This window comes from Chiroxiphia lanceolata, chromosome 6 (genome assembly GCF_009829145.1).
Source record: "Chiroxiphia lanceolata isolate bChiLan1 chromosome 6, bChiLan1.pri, whole genome shotgun sequence".
Lineage (NCBI taxonomy): Eukaryota > Metazoa > Chordata > Aves > Passeriformes > Pipridae > Chiroxiphia > Chiroxiphia lanceolata.
In genome coordinates this window covers 48258717-48276080 of record NC_045642.1, presented here as the reverse complement: position 1 = coordinate 48276080, position 17364 = coordinate 48258717, and the positions used below count along the sequence as shown (strand labels likewise).

The 17364-nt window shown below is 36.2% G+C and overlaps 1 protein-coding gene across 1 annotated transcript in view; it reads left to right on the top strand.

The window, feature by feature from the left end:
• RPS6KA5 (ribosomal protein S6 kinase A5) overlaps nt 1–8405 on the top strand; it is a 75793-nt gene extending 67388 nt beyond the window's left edge. The window contains 6 exon segments of the mRNA XM_032690043.1: nt 1840–2031; nt 2636–2666; nt 2669–2767; nt 2770–2796; nt 3779–3943; nt 4915–8405. Coding sequence (XP_032545934.1) covers nt 1840–2031; nt 2636–2666; nt 2669–2767; nt 2770–2796; nt 3779–3943; nt 4915–5153 — 753 coding nt within the window. The 3' untranslated portion in view covers nt 5154–8405.
• The last annotated feature ends 8959 nt before the right edge of the window (nt 8406–17364 follow it).

Here is a 17364-nt window from a genome sequence, read left to right as displayed (position 1 = left end):
TATTTAGCAGTAGTAATTTGATTATATATATTGTCTGCAAAACAGAGGAAAGTACTGGATGGAAGTAGAGAATTCATAGGAATAAAGAATTTGTGTAGCATATATGACATTTTTAGCCTCTCAGGTAGAGGATTTGCGAACTGTTTCTGTGAAGTGACCATTAATATGTAAAGTGAGTTCTAGAGGTATTAGAACAAAACCTAACAAGACCAGAGGTAGTGTTGTTTATCTATCCTTATATCCTTCCAATCATTATATGTGGAATATAGCTGTAAATATGGAAGCAGGGATGTTGTGAAAATATTTTATTTACCCAATCAACAGGGAAATCTGACCCAACTTAAGACACTGGTACTGTACCCTTTTTCTCTGTGCATAGCCAATTTAATTTTTATCTTAAGAAGGTCTTTTTAATCCAGTGTTACTCATTCTTCATTTACGTGTTGACTATATAACAGCACCATAGAAAAAGACAATTATATTAATCACTCATCCTTGTATTAATATTTTTGCTGAAACTAGGCTTCCTTCAGATCCATTTTACACATTTTAAAATTAAAAACTGACTTTTCTGAATGTGCATTAAGCTATAACAGCAGTACAGAATGGAAAATACTAAAATGTTTTGTAGAAGCTATTTTCTTTTATCCATAATGAATGCTCTCTGGTTCTCCTTATTGATCTGCTGGCAGTCTAGCAATCATTTTTTAACCCTTGTTAATGAGTTTGAAATTAAATTACTTTGTATAAGTCATTCACCTCTTGTATTATAAAATTAGAAAGGGCTATAGGATTTTATAATACTGAGACTTTTTCTAGCATTCATAGATTAAACAGTAAAGGCAATAGCAAAATTATGCTCTTCTCTCAAGAAGTTGATGGGAAGAGTAGAATTAGTTTTTAATTTGTCTTGGCCTCAGGCATTCTCTCTAAGACTTAGCTTCTTTCTTGTATCTTCTTGACAAATATAAATACTCAGGGGGGAAAAAAGAAGCAGATTGTCTTAAATCTTCCAAACGGATAACAACCTGTCTGTCTTCAAGTCCAAGGTGCCACATTCCAGTCAGTAAAGCTGGAATTCTGAGGGACTGCTATACCAGTGTCTCTTTACCTTGGTGTAAGGAGGAGGTTTGAGGTTGGACTGTTGGTGTGACTTGCAGTGTTCGAATGCTGTTGTCCCACGTCACTTCCACAACACGTATTGACTTTGCCATCCATGCCAAAGGCACCTCGGTACAATTGCTGAGCTGTTGGGGCCCTTTATACCACCACTTTATCCCAAGGGGCACCTTGTTACCACCATCCTTGACTTTCAGTTTACTCTTTTGCATTATTGTGCTCATGGCAATGTGGCTTCAGTGTGTTACCACTTGAGGATCAAAGACTATTCAGTCACAAAACAAGACATGCAACAGGAGTCCCCCACACAAGAAAGCTATCATTCACAACATGCCAGAATAATGGGGAAGCTTAAGAAAATTTGCTTTTGTTTGAGGAAAAAGGCAATTCTCCATCTCCAGACATTTTGATGTCTTCGCTTTTTTTTCTTGTCAGTGTTCCCTGAATTCTTTTCCCCACTGTTCTCTGCTGCATATTGATTTTCATTAATAATCTCTGACAGAACTGCCCTCACTTGCAGGTATGCAGGATGCAGATAAACACATCACATTTTCTTACAACCCAGAGTACCATTATTTCTACTTTTCTGGTTTTTTCCCCCAGTGTCTCCCAGTTCCCTTTTCCTGTAGATAATGTCAAATTTTCTGTAGTAATAAATTGAGGAAAATAATTATAATCAATTTTCTACCCAGTGGCATTGATTTTGTCTTTGCTTTTCAGAATTTACTGTTTACAGATGAAACTGATAATTCAGAAATAAAAATAATTGATTTTGGCTTTGCTCGTTTGAAACCACCTGATAATCAGCCTCTGAAGACTCCATGTTTTACTCTTCATTATGCTGCCCCAGAGCTCTTGAATCACAATGGTTATGATGAGTCTTGTGATCTGTGGAGCTTGGGAGTCATTTTGGTAAGTGATTGAGGTTTTTAACTATAACTTTATTGCTTGTATCTACTTTTTATTAAAATGCAAAGGATTTGACATGATTTCAGACATAAATTGGGTACATGCTGAATTCAAGTCTGGTGAAAATATTACTGCAAAAATAATAGGTTCCAAAGACAGATGTTTTCCAGGGGTGGAGATTATTTTTCCTAAGTAGCAAATTAAATTTAACACTTCTGGGAATGGAAAAGTTACTTGATGCAGTCTGGTTCTCAAAAAGAGGTATTCTTGTTAGGAGATTTTACAGGCATCCATGTAATCTTTTTACAGTTTCAGTTCAGAGAAGGAATCAACCTGCATCCTGATTTACAGAAAATTAATTACAGCAGATATAAGTGGGGTAGAAATATGTGTTGTTCATAGCTTCTTGAACATACAAGTGTATTTTCTAACAACGACTCCAGAGAAAGTCTTGCAAACTTAAAGTTTTCTATAGCCTCGAAGTTATGCAGTCCAGATTTTATTGGCATAGCTCTGGTGATTAGCAAACACCAGCCCTCCATATTTAGTAATAGAGTCGTCCGTAAATATACTGTGTTTGTTAATGCTGCTTTTGTTGTCATGACAGTACACAATGCTATCAGGACAGGTACCATTTCAGTCTCAAGACAGAAGTTAACCTGTACCAGTGCATTGGAAATTATGAGAAAATTAAAAAGGGAGAGATTTTCCTTTGAAGGAGAGGCTTTGAAAAAATGTTTCTGAAGTAGGCTAAAGAGCTAATTCGAGGTACGTGTTCCCCTTATATTTCTGTCATCAAAATGTAAAATTAGAGAACCATACAATATTTGGATGCTGGAATCAGCAGCAGACTGTCAACCTGTCAGAGGAGTATCCACACTTGAGCTGTGTACTGACCCTAATACAAACCATGGGTTGAGGTGGACACATCAGACAAATTGCTTGTACACATAGCAGAGCTTTCTGATGTGGCGAGATGCTGATAGGAAGGTTGGTGGGGTTAGAAGAAACTGAAGAGCTTCAGAAAAAGTGAACTCACTGTTTCAAAACATTTTAAAACAAAAGCAGAGCTTTTCTTTTATGTTATTTTTGCTTTTCTAAAAAACCAAAACTGCTTATGAGATAATTGTCTTAAAAGCTAAGCTTTTGCAGAAAATTAATTTATTACTGTATTTTTCCCTTTGCCTATTTTTTAATCCATGTGCCAAGAGTACTTACTGTATTTCTGAGCTGCTTCATTCACATTTGCCATGCTTTTGGTTTCCCTTAAGCTTTTGAGCATCCAATTATGTTTTCAGCATGAGCTAGACACCAATCCTAATTCTACTTAGATGGAGTTCTGAATTTCTGTAGAAGTAGGCTTGTAAGGAATTTTTCTGCCAAAAATGTAGGGATTTCATACTTCAGACTTAAGTGGAGTGTTCAGGGAATCTGAGGCTTACTCCTTGAACTTCATCCCCAGACCAGGTTTTAAGTGAAGAAATATTTGGTAGTTCTGAGTTGATGTGAAAAGAGATGTGACTTATCAAACAGTTAAATATCAATTTCTTGTGTTTAATGATTCTTGTGGATGCGGATGATAGTCTAACATTGTGTGAGCCTTATCTAGGATAAATATTGGCATACCTCGGACAATATTGACGTTAGTTACTTATCAATGCAATGTATGAGATTTTCGTAATAAATATTGCATTTTCTATTAAATGAGATAAATAGATCACAGTTCAAAGAATATAATATGTTCTATTAGGACTTCTAACAGTGGATCCAAACAAAAGAATTAAAATGTCCAGCCTGAGATACAATGAATGGCTTCAGGACGGCAGCCAGCTGTCATCCAACCCTCTGATGACACCTGATACTTAGGCTCTTCAGGAGCTGGCAGTGCATCACATATGTCAAGGCCACTTTTCATGTAAGTTCTAAGAAATTTTATGTCATATGCTGTATTTTGTAATGTGTAATCTGGATTCATGTATGTTTTCTCCTAATAACAAGACATATCTGTCCTTAAAATTCAGTGTTTGCTTATACCTGGATTTTTTTTCCTTGATATGTAACATCTCTGGAGTACATGAAAATATAAATGATGAAGCAAAATTAAGTTCTTGAAGCTATTTATATTCATGAGCACTTGAGGACTGAGGGACAGCTGTTCATGAAAGAGCTATTAAAAATATTTTGTTTCTTAGAGGAATCTATTAAAAGGTCTTCAAACTTTTATGAAAAAAATAGAAAAAACTTTATATTTAACTTAAGAAACTGTTTGACTTTTTGTTCTTAAGGTTAAAAATTTGAAGTAAAATTTCTGGAACCTGTGTAGTTCATGTTTTTTAATATCATAGATGCTTTTTAATGGACTTGCTTATCTACTATTTTATGTTTACTAAAACCATTTGAACTGCAGCTGTATTATACAAACATATTCTTGATTCTCATGATACCTTCTACAGAGAATAAGCCAAAATTGAGCAGATTTGTGCAGAAATGCTTGTGGACACTTAGAAGGAAGGAGACAAAAAGAAAATAATTGTTACTTGGAGAGGTCCTGATAATGCAACATAATTTGGGCTGAAAGAAAAACTGTAATTTAACAGTATCGTTTCTGAAAATGTACTCTTAAATAGGTTAAGGCTTAATAAAAAATACTTCTAAGTTAAAAAGAACAAGGAGGGGAAGATGCCAATTAATAATGTGATGTATTGGCTCTTTCATACCTGTAAAAGCCACTAAAGTTATTATTACAGCTACAATAGGAACTAGTAGCGCTCTGTCAAGAAATTGTGGTTTATCTTGTGACTTGCCATAGAACATTCGTAATAAGTGACAAGGCATAAATGTCTTAAACCTCTTGAAAAGCTTAGAGTTACCTTTTATTTTAAACAGGCTTTAACAAGTACAAAAGGGAAGGATTTTGTCTCCAGAATGTTGACAAGGCACCTCTTGCAAAAAGAAGGAAAATGAAAAAAACAAGTACAAGCACAGAGACACGTAGCAGCTCCAGTGAAAGTTCACATTCTTCTTCCTCTCATTCTCATGGTAAAACTACACCTACAAAGACATTGCAGCCCACAAACCCTGCAGACAGCAATAACCCGGAAACCATCTTCCAGTTCTCTGACTGAAAAGTGGAGAATATTCTCTCTTGAAGATTAAAGTGGTTATAAACTCGGTAGTACCTACATTTTCTTCTCCCACACTTCCTCCCTGTGGCTTACAGGCTGCTACAGGAATGTCTGTTGCTTTAGAAATGTATTTCAGTCATACCTTTTTAGCTTTGTATTTCAATACATTTCTTTTTAGCATTAAGTTTGGTATCACTGGATATGGTATAATACTATTATACAAACAGCATTCTATTCCCTTAGGGCTAAATTACTAGTGTGCAGTCAAGCTCAAGGTAAGGAGCTATGCTGCTTGTGGTACAGCTTGGAAGAAGACTGTTTCTCAGTGTCAGAATCTTCCTCCCAGTTTTTTCCCCACTGTTCAAAGAAAGAAAAGCTCTGTAACATATATAGAACTTTTGGATCTTCTCCTTTTACCCAGCTCTGTGAAGAATGTTATAGAATTTGTTTCTTCGTGCATGTAAAGAATCATTAGTACAATGCACCAAAGGAGTATAGTACTTAAGACCTTTTAAATTTGTGGTTACATTCTGTCCCATTTCTTTGAATTTTAAGATCAAAATGGAGCGTTATGGACCTCTTATTTTGTTTTAAAAAGTAACTCCACATATCTTATTCTAAACAACTGAGAATACAAGTCTTAGATTTTTTTAAAATTAATTATTTTTAAATAAATCTAGGATAAGAGATGTCTAATATGAGATGTCTAGTACTGTGATGCAAATTTTTTTGAAGTTATTCTGAAAGATTTTACAGATTCTAAAACATAATGCTATAAAAGAAAACTAAATTTCATATTCAATGCTTTGGAAAATGGTCACATGTTAAAATACCTATTTCAAGAATTAATATAATTTATATTTTCTTTTTATATTTACACAATAACTTTAAAATACTAAGATTTTTTTAAAGATGCAAAAGCACCAGTTTCAACATCTGTTATTATAGGGGCCATACAAAATGTATACCAAGTTATTTGAATTTTGCATTGTGCAAATATTGCAGTTTAATAGTAACTGTAAAATATTAGAATATATGTTTTATTTTTTGCACTTTATAACATCTAAAGGAGATGTTTTAGAATAAAGTGCACTCAGATCTCTCTTCCTACAAGGGTGCTGAGCACTGTTTTACTGGGTTGAATGACCTGAAATCCACCATACTTGGTGGTTATGGTCATTGTGAAGGAGAATTCTGTACTTTGCAGGAGTGAATCCCTGTATATTACCTACTGTTTTCATTCCTTACTTTTAAAATGCAAAGCTACTTCTATCTCGCTTTTACATTGTATATAACAAATACTAGACCTGGGCACCTTGTGTAGTGTAGATGTTAACAACTTATGCACTGGGAATACTAAAGGGAAATTATATTGAACACTGTGCTTCACAACTTGTTCACTGTGGTGTACTACAGTGAAGTATTTCCTACTGTGATAGTATAGTATGTACATAACTGTTTGGAATCATAAATGTGACTTACAGAAACATCAGCATAAACTTTTAAATCAGTATATTTTATAAATTTATGGAGAGCTCTTTTATAGCTTGTATTCTCAATGACTAGAGGTAACTTAAGTGCTAAAGATGACTTCAGTTTTGCAAATGCTTACATGTGTAAGTCTCCACTGAAGTCAGAGGGGCTCCTTGTCATATGCCTGAATTTCTGTGATGGAAGACTAATTGAGTAGAGGATTTTGTTAACAGCTGGCTCTATCTTAAAGTAACCTTAATCCAAACCCTATGCAAAAAAATAAGGTTATAGGAATTGTTTATATCAGTGGTTTTATTTATAGAATTGTATCAGATATCAGTATTGACAAATACAATACATCCATGTTTACAGGGATTGTGTGTATCAAAACAAGGCTTTGAAGCCCAACATGTTTGTTCTGTGTTTCTTTAATATTAATAATGGCATTCTGAGGTTTTGGAATTGCTCATGTGAAATAGTTTACTACTTTCTTGATGTGAATGTCAACAGTAATTGCAGCATTAATTTCAGGTTGATGTGAATATTGAGATTTGCACTGTTTATGTAGAAGTAGTATATTTAAAGATCAGTATATGTGCTAATAACACAACCAGTTTTAAATGGCCGATGTTAAAGTATTGAAAAATAATTGTCAATGTAATATATTCAGGTTTGCTTTCTGAATGCTCTCTTTGGAAGTAATCTCAATAGTGAACATGGCTCATTTGTAAAAGAATACTTCCCCTCTCCCCAATAAACTTGCTGTAAATACAACGAACAACCCACCATTAATGCTTGTTATGCAAACAGCACAAGTGAATCGAGAGATTGGCGAACAGGTTGCTTGTGAAGTTTGCACTTGGAGGAGTTCTTGGAATTTGTTTTCTTCAGAGTGAGGACGACAAAAAGCTATCTTGGTTTTATTTCATTTAAAATATAAGAAACTTTTGGATACCAAGTGGATTTGTAATATTGTGACACAGAAGTCCAGTATTGCATCAGAATGGATTGAGTCTTCAGACTGGCTCAGCCCTTTTCCATGGCTACTTTGCTGAACAAGATAATGATCCCTGCACAGCTGTGATTCTGTCATCTGAGAACAGAATAATTCCTGGCAGAAAATATTCATAGAATGATGATACATGTTTATTGGTTGTAATGAAGTGTTGCACAAGCTACTTATATTTTTAATATAAGCATGTATTATGTGCATGCATGTACACACATGCTGTATTGCATGTCTAAGTCTCAATTTAAAGTAATATGCTTTGTTTGAGAGAACTTGTATTTAAAAATGAGTTCTGGACTCACACAGAGTTGGAAGGCCAGACAGTGGGGCTACCACAGAAGAGGAGAATGTTATGGGAAATCAGACGTGAGAGGCTTCTGGAAAGATTTTTCAGGGGTAAATTTCTCCCCTGGCTATCTCCATGTGCATGTAATAATCACTGACACTGAATTGCAAGGTTTATTGCCAATTGTCCAGCATAAACACATTTTCTAACTCTGCAGTCACTGAGTATGTGTGTGTGTCCACACCATGTGTATATCTTTATAACATTAAGTCATCATACTGAATTCTTTTCTTATTTCTCAAGTATCAATCCAGGTATTTTTACTAAGTTGATGGTCTTCATTCTTTGCCCCATAAATGACATCTTTCTCAGCATCCAGTTTTTTACATTGCAAAACATGACATTGCCTTCCTTCAGTTGAGACAGTTGATGGAATATTCTGGATTGAAAGAACAAAAAATAACATGTCTATTTCTGCTGTAAAGAGATTCTGCTTTGGTCTTTGTCTGCACTTCTCAGTTTGCTCTTTGACCCGCAGGACACTGGATTCTATAAAAATATAAGAAATGCAGAACTGTTGACTAGCTCTCGCCTGCCATCCTGCATTTTTATATATCACTCATTCAATAGATTCTGAATGTTCAGAACACCTATGTAGAAAAGAAAACTTAGACTGATTCCTGTGGTCTGCACTAGTAATGAAGCAATGCTTTCAGTTCCATGGGCCAGCTGGAGCAGTCTTGTTTGTGGTGCCCAGAAGCTGCAAAATGGGGAAATGCAGGAGACCTGCAATAATGTAAATTTGAAGAAAACCCATATATTTTGACAGCCTTCATGTTCTCTGTGATAGAAATGGAATCTGCAACTGCCTGGGAAACAATTATAAGTATTTAGGTAGAGGAGATGTTAGGGCTGGTCTGACTAATATTTATTCAGTGGTAGAAAGCAATTCATAATATGCACACATAAAATTGCTTTTAAATATTGGCAACCAGTCTCCTTGTATTCAAAACATTATACAGAAGTCTGGAAAGAAAAACAGAACTATTCTTTAATTGCTCAGGAACTGCTAAAAAACCCAATCAGCTGAAACTGCAACCGATAGCAAATTTGTTACCATTTTCTTAATAATACAAAGATATTTGTTGACAAATCCAGCATCAAGTCTTAAAATGGGATCTCATTTATGTTCATCTGATTTTCCTTGGGGCTTTTTTTGGAAATATCTTGTTGCTTTTTTTGGAAATATCTTGTTGCCTTAGCATGAATGTGACCAAAGGTTTATTTTCATAAGTAGGAGAAAATCTAAGGATTTAGAATTGGGCCTTGTGAATAACCAAAAGAAGTCTACTTGGAAAGGTAACCAGTTCAAAATATAAATACTTATTACTGATATTTGGTGTTACATCTACATCCAATCAGGTACATTTCACGTAAGTTATGGGTATGATTTTGTATGACACATTCAGCTATGCTGAAAAAGTTTCCAGTATAGAGTCTTTGGAGTTTATCAAAGTGAGAAGAGAGGAGGGAAGCTGTATTTAAAGACAATGGTGCAAAGAAGGATTTGTCTCTAACTCATGCTGCCAGAGGTGACTAGGTAATAGTGTCATTGTCTGTAGTAGCTGACTCATTAGTAACAGTACACTTGCTTTTTTTCCTTTAAAATCAAAATACAGTAGAGAAACTGAATTATTTTACAAAAGCAGCAAATACCTCAAAGCTTTTCTCAGGTGTCTCTTTAATGAGTTTTCATCTTTTAAATAAATAACTCAGAGTAACATAATAGTTACTCTGTGAAAGCTATGCCTGCTTGAGGGAACAGGATCCCACTATCTGGTGATGTGTTTATTGTAGAGGAATTGTAGAAATTAGAGCTCAAGGTGCTATATCCCTGCTGCTTCTAAGTTCAAGTGTTAATACTATTCTACTTACTATATATTGCTGTGCCAGTTCCGTTGGTGTGCAGCCATGGCAGGTCACTTAGTTCAGTGTTAAAGCTGTCAGATTAAAAGGAAAACTTGAGATCTACTTCAATGCCAAAGTGAGAACAGGCCTTTAATTTTAATCTACATCTGGATGGCAGAAATTAGTAAAAACTTGGCATTGGCTTTCAACCTTGACAGTCTTATTAAGATGCTCCTGCAGCAAATTTTGATGCTTACAGATATCTTTACTGACCTCTTTCACAATAGAGGAAGAAAGAAACCTGCAAAATTATTCTTGTCAGATAAAAACTTTTTCCAAAGTCCCAGTAGTATAGATCATCTCTAATTTCCACCTTACCTTTGCAGCTGTGAAGGCAAAATGGTGACAGATTATGACAGCTGGTTATAAAAGAGCAGGCTCTGTTAATTTGCAGTAAGTGGAACAGGGTGTGCTATTACTTGTGTCAGTGTGGGCAGGGAGTGAAGAGAGGGAAAGAAATGCAAAGAAGGGAATGCTGAGTGCTTTGCCTCACTGTAATTTACAGGACATTCTGGTTGCACACCATTGCTTTTAAAGAAGCAATGGCCTCCGCATTTAATTTAAAGTCTTTTAGAATAGAAACCCCAGAGATTACCCTGAAAACTTTTTTTCTTGGAAACTGTGTCATTTTTACATGTGAAGGTGGCAACATGGACATTGATTTCCTTAACTCAATGTATTCCAGTTATCAACAAATCACGGTGAAATTTGGTTTCTGACAAATACGCACATCTCTGAAATTCTTTGTCACATCAACACAGTGCAAAACCTTGTGGCAGAAGTTTACCAAAAACCAAGAGAAGTAATTGCAATGCTTTATTTTGCCTAATGTTCAGAAAATGAATGAGGACAGGGTTCTTTTGGAGCAAGTCTAGAGGAGAGCCGTGAAGTTGATAAGAGCCCTGGAGCACCTCCCCTATGAAGACAGGCTGAGACAGTTGGGGCTGTTCAGCATGGAAAAGAGAAGGTTATGTGGATACTCATAGCAACCTTCCAGTATCGGAAGGGTGCCTACGGGAAGCCAGAGAGGGACTCTTTGTCAGGAACTGTATTGATAGGACAGGGAGTAAGGGGTTCAAACTGAAAGAGATGAAATTTAAGTTAGATATTAGGAAGAAATTCTTCACTCTGGAGGTGGTGAGGCACTGGAACGGGTTGCCCAGGGAGCTTATGGATGCCCCAAGCCTGGCAGTGTTCAAGGCCAGGTTGGATAAGGCCTTGAGCAACATGGTCTAGTGAGAGGTGTCCCAGCCCACGGCAAGGCAGGTTGGGACTAGATGATCATTAAGGTCCCTTCCAACCCTTAACATTCTGTGATTCTGAATTGGACTGGAAAAGCACTAGAAGACAGGATCCTTTTGTGAATGCAGTGGTGGAAGAAATACAAGAAAGCTTCTAAAGCTGAAAGTTCTAGAAGACTGCTCAGGACTTGTGTAAGATTTGTGGAACCAGATGTCAGCTGAATGCTCCTGTCTCTAGAGCTGTTAAGGATGATAAGCTCAGCCTGTTGTTGGCCAGTCCTATCAGAGCCACAAGTTTATGAAAATCTTTTGCTGGGCTTCTGTCTTGGAGGTAGTTTCCCCTCACTTGCAAGTCTTGCTAACCACCAGGGTGTGATCAGTGTTCAGCGAATCAGATGCTTTAGGTGTGTTGGAATGATAACTGTAATGAAGGTTTTGATCTTCAGCAGCTTGATTTCTTCTCCAGGCCATGGTGTTCAGAAATAGAGATTTTTTTTGTTGCTGCCCTAAATTGTGTGGTTAACCACTGTGGTGGCTTCAAAGTTCATGCAAAACAATATGGAGAAGTATATCATGTCATTATTAACAAGTCAGCCTTGGATTCCCTTAGCAGAGGTTCTTGCCAGAGCTGTGCACAGTGCAGAGCAGCAGTGTGGATATTCCCCATGGTAGCTAATGGTCTGCATGTCCATTGTTCTTCTGACCCTTGAAGCTGTGCTGGGAGCTTTTCTCACAGAAGAATGTAAAAAAAATTAACTGAATATCTGAATGCTAGGCAGATGATACTTGCGTGAAGGCAGTTTTATAGGTAATAACCAGAGATTAAAAGTCCTGTGGTGTAATGCAATCAGTATGCCTAAAGAATCCTACATTCTTCTAGCATACATTGGGATTAAGTAGGTTATGCAGGTCTTGTTTGGGCTTTTCAGGGTGGTGGTGGTGTGTGTTTGTTTTGAATTACTATTATTTAATTTTACTCCCCTTGTTGTATACTTACTTCAGTTCTTTTCCTGAGCATTCTGTTTATGTTTACCCTCCCGTCTCTTTGATTTCTGTAGTCTTTCTGCTTGTCCTGAAACGCAATGCATGAATATTTCTGCCCAAAAAGAACTGTAGAGTCAAATGACCAATGTAGAGAGAAAATAAAAATATGAAGGAAAGCTATGCAATAAACCCTTCCCTTTATCAGAAGTGTGGAAATAACCTGGCTTAAGGTACATGGTCATTAGGGATAAGGTTAAGGTTACACTGGTCAATGAATAGGTATCTTACTCTCCAGATGACATATTTGATAAACATAATGAATAGTGTTAGAAGTATAGAAGAACAGTTTTAAAAATTAAAAAAAAAAATATTTGGGGGAGAGACGGGGGGTGGGGCAGAGGATATGAGTGCAACCCAGAAGGTACAAACTCAAATACCACCTTCAGACTTGGATCTAAATATACTCTGAACAAGATGCCAGATCTGGCTGGCTGATTTGTCTTTTAGGATTTGAAGTAGGGTCAGGTCAGCAGCATGCAGGAGAAATCGGCTTTGTCCTGCAGATGTGGAACTTCAGATTTTCAAGAGCCTGTACTTGGATGTGGCAGGAGCATTAAGAGACTGAAAGCTGGCAGTTATTCCTCAGAAGCTTTGTGAATCATGTTTGTGAACTGAGGATAGATAAAGTCCATAGAAGGATAGCTCACATCCATCCCCAACCATCTGTAGTCACAGTAACATTATTGTTTTTTACTTTAGTTTTTATCAAGCTGCTCAAAAAAGCACATGTTCTATTCGTACCTTGTCTGTGCTGATAGGTAGAATGATCTCCAGGGCAGTGAAGTGGACTGGAAACGATCTGTTCTATGGTTTCAGACAAATGCTAGACCTTTTGGAGGCTTCTTCGATCATGTTATTGTATTTTAAATGAACTGTATTTCTATCCTAATCTTCCCTCAAATACCAAGTTGAACTTTTCATAGGAAAGAGTTATGACATATAGCAGAGTATATGAAAAGGAAAAAAATTGATTTTTAGAGAATCTCAGAAGACACAAGCACAACAAAAGCAAGTGTTAGGCAATAGAGTTCTGAAAGGTTGAGTAGAGCCAGATAAAGTAAGTTGTAGTGTGTAAAGCCATCTGAATATTGCAAGACCATAAGAAATGTCATCCTGAGTCAAACCAATGAGACCAGAATTGCATCCAACCCTCCACGTGCAGACGTGCCATGGTTTACAGTGTGGCAGAATGATGTTGGCTGCTTTTTCCTCAGTAGTCTTCTTGGTGATGCCTGGTGTTTTGTAGGCTGCCACTGCATAATGCAGCAAGGATTTCAGAGAATTGTCTGTGATTTCCTCTCTGACATCCTGTATCAAATGTAAATCAGTGAGTCATCTGAGGAGCAAATAACTTGTGTTTGACTAATTCATGTTACCTGAAAGACATCCAGTCTCATTTTGGATACATCAAGACTTGAAGAATGCACTGCCTCTTTGGTATTTAACCAAATGCTTCATTATTGTGGTAGCTGTTAAAAAGTCTGATATTTTATATAAATTTATCTGGCACAGGTCTCAACTTTGGGTTTTTTTTCTAATTTTCTCTGTTACTGTGTTTGTAAATGCTGATTTCTTTTCATGATGTTTAATTTCCAAAACATAAGGCAAATATTTTGTTCATTCTGCCAGTTATTATGGCAGAGAGAGACTGGTGACTGGGCAGGTCTCTGGACTCATATTTACTGTGCAGAAATAGCAGCTTGCACTCCTCTTACTGGGTCCACTTCTTAGTGCTTCTGACTGGGGGAGTAGAGGTGTCTTGTAATTTTCCTCAGCTGATCCTAGGAAGTCTCCTTCTGCCCTCTCTGCTATGGACCTTGCTTTTGGAACATCCTAATGTAGCCTTGCATGCAAATTTCCTGGTTTTACTATTAGGGTCGCATCAGGCTGGGCACACTGTATTTTACCACTGTCCTCCACCTTCCTTTGGCACACGGGCATGAGCCCGATGTCCTCAGGAAGGCCCTGGTGTTCCATGACCTGTTCCAAGGCATATGATGAGACTGAAGGGGGCCACCCTTTGTTTAGGACGTTTTATGTGCTAATTCTGGGTCTGTTGATTTTTTTAAAGACTTCTCTCCAGTTATTACTTCATCGAAAAATCTATTTTAAATGTATGATTTTCATTTTTTTCAAATGCAGAACAAAAGTAGTTGCCGAACGCTTCTTTGTCTCTGTCACCAACATTTTTCTTGCCTCTGGATAGTAATGAACTGATGATATTGCTGGAATTTTTTCATTACCCTCAGCAACTTTCTTACCCATTTGCCATAGTACTCACAACATACAGTATTTTCTGTTGATGTTTTAAGCTACCTACAGTTTTAGAAACTTTCAGAAGTTATATGTAGTTTTCGACTCCCTCTGGTGGTCTGGCAGTGGAGCTGGCGAGTAGTTTAACTGCTCACATTGACAGCAACAAGCCACATGTTTGAACGCAGTATGACACTGTACATGCTTCGGATTTAACTAATTTGTTTGTCCCAGATGCATTTAAATAGCAATGGGGAAAATACTGGTGTTTATTAATAAATACAAATACTTCTATTACTAATGAGCAGCAAGGAACGTTGAGGGCAGAAAAGAAGAAAAAGTGAAAATTCAAAATTTTCATTCTGTGTAACAATTGAATTTATTTAAAGGGGTTGAACTTCGGAACTGAGGAAGGGATGTAACTCTGCACTCAGTAAATTCAATGTGAGAAACACTTCATCTTCTTTTAAGCGGTCACAGAAATGTAGTTTGAAACAGAATTATGTGATTTCTGTGTACACAGAAACTGCTCTAAGTATGGTTTTAGCCAATAATGTAATGAAATCAAACAGTTGTTCTACAGAGAGTAGAGCTGCCACTATTGCTTTGCTAGATAAAGAGACTATTCAGTCTCTTTACAAAGGTACATATTTACTATGATCTAGTTTTCTAATTTCCTAACATGTAATAGGTAGCTTATTTTTACCCTTAAGAAATATTTAAAAATGGTACCTGGCTTACTTTCTGTGTTGAGAAGTAGAGGCCTAATTAAATTCCCCAAACTTAAAAGTAGCCAAAACATTTATCTGAAATCCTTAGATCTTTGAACAAGACTGAAAATTTTTGTGCTGGCACAGTAAACATGAGAAACAGAAAAGTATATAATTTTTCTTCCCATTTTGCTTCCTGTTCATTACAGTTAATATAGGATAGCAAATTTACTGGCATCTCACCTTTGTAAAAGTACAGTTGTGGAACATGTAGGAATTAAGATAGAAATATGTTTATTCAGCCTCTAAAACTGCCATTTGAGTGATACTCTCTTGCCCTTTCACTGGCAGTGCTGGTTCCCGTTTCACGTGAATGGGCTTGGAAAGGACCTCTTTTTTAGTCTGACTTTTTATCTTTTGCAATTAGTAATTAAACTTCAGATTCCACCAATCAATGACTGTTAGCCCCTGTCATTTATTAAAGACTAAGAATTAACATAAAGGGATTTCATACAACAGTGAAAAAATAAGTATTTGCCTGATGGTGTGGCATACATTCCATTTTAAATATCAATTGCGTGTTATCTCACAAGAGCAGTATAAACTGAATCACTTTAAAGGCAACAAACTACAAAATCAAAAGTCCATTGTGAAGGAAGCTTCCCAGGTTCCTAGGTTTTCTTGAACTGTTTTGTGTGTGATTTTAACTTTCAAACAGCCGTAAGGGTGTAATGGTTTACACAATAATGTACATTTGCAGATGTAACAATTTTATCTCTAAGAAAATACACTCCTCTAAGTACAAACCCTTGAAATGTTGAAATATTTTGATAAAGCTTATTTCACTTCTTATACTCACTGTATTCCTTGCTATGAGGCAGGGGCAGCAGGTTTTATAATGTGCATGTCATCAAACTGTTGATTTCACAGATGCTGTTCAGTCTCACTTTACTTCCCTTTAAATTGCATTTTGATACTCTCAAAAAGGAGACAAGTGCCACTGTGAAATTATTTTCTCTAAAATTTTTTATATGGTTTGTTGTAAATTTCACAGAGATTACTGACTTCAGTAGGAATGGAGAACTCTGCAGTTACCTCCTGTCACTAACAATGTTGTAATAACTGTGGGAAAAAAACCCACAAAGATTTAGATTCCAGTAAAATGTTTGCTTCTATAATTGCTTATGAGTTGTGCTCTTCGCTGTAGAGAAGTTAATTCTCACATTAATATGTTTTGACTTGAAAATTTTTGCACTTCACATTTGAGAAAATGGCATGCAGTAGTAGGAATTGATTATGATTGCTTTAAAATACACATAGTATTTGAACTGCATCCTTCATCACGTGCAATAGAATACATTTAGATCTTAATGGACATTAAAATGTTGATTTGTATCGAAAGACAAAAAAATTGGTAAAATACAGATTTATGCTGAGGAAAAGCTTTTAATATATGTCCTTTTTTTTCTATTTTACACTGTGAATATAAAATTAGGACTTCTATGCTGTCTTCTGTAACATTATATTTCCCTCAGAATTGTTGTCTTTCTCACAGAAATGTATGCTATAAGAAGGAAAACAGACAAACTACTTGGAAAAAAAAACCAAACCACTGGTCAGCACGCCAAACTAAAACCAGAGTAGTAGTCTAAACTTGCATATTAAATACTTTTTATGTAAATAGTGAAATAACACTGACCTTTAAGGATTGCTAGCCTTTGACACAAGTTGGATTTTAAGCTTTGCCTGGCCCATTTACCTCAAGGGCCTCCATACCAGAGAGTTGATTTCAGCAAGGCTGTTATGAAAATACTGCATTAAACTTTTTTAATAATTGTTTTAAACCTTTTTTTTTTTTTTTTTTAGAATGAAGGAAAGCTAGAATAAAGGTGGCCTTGGGTTCCTTCCCTGCCACTTCAGCAGTGAATAGTGTTTGTTTAAGAAGCCAAACTCAGTCTAGAATAAAACCCAGTGACCTTGTAAATTTTCTTGCAGGTTTGTTTTCTTTTTTCTCGTCTGGGTTTCGAGCATCATATATTTGAATATGCTACCTTTAAAAATGCAAGTACTCTTTGAGTTGATTTTTCTGATTCCCTGTTATAGAATATTTAATATCTTAGTAGAGATTAAAATGCTACTTTAATTAAGTCAGTTTATATTCTCTATAACATTTTCATCAGTATAAACCCCCATCACGTCTGTTCCTCATAGTTCTGTGTGGAGTTAC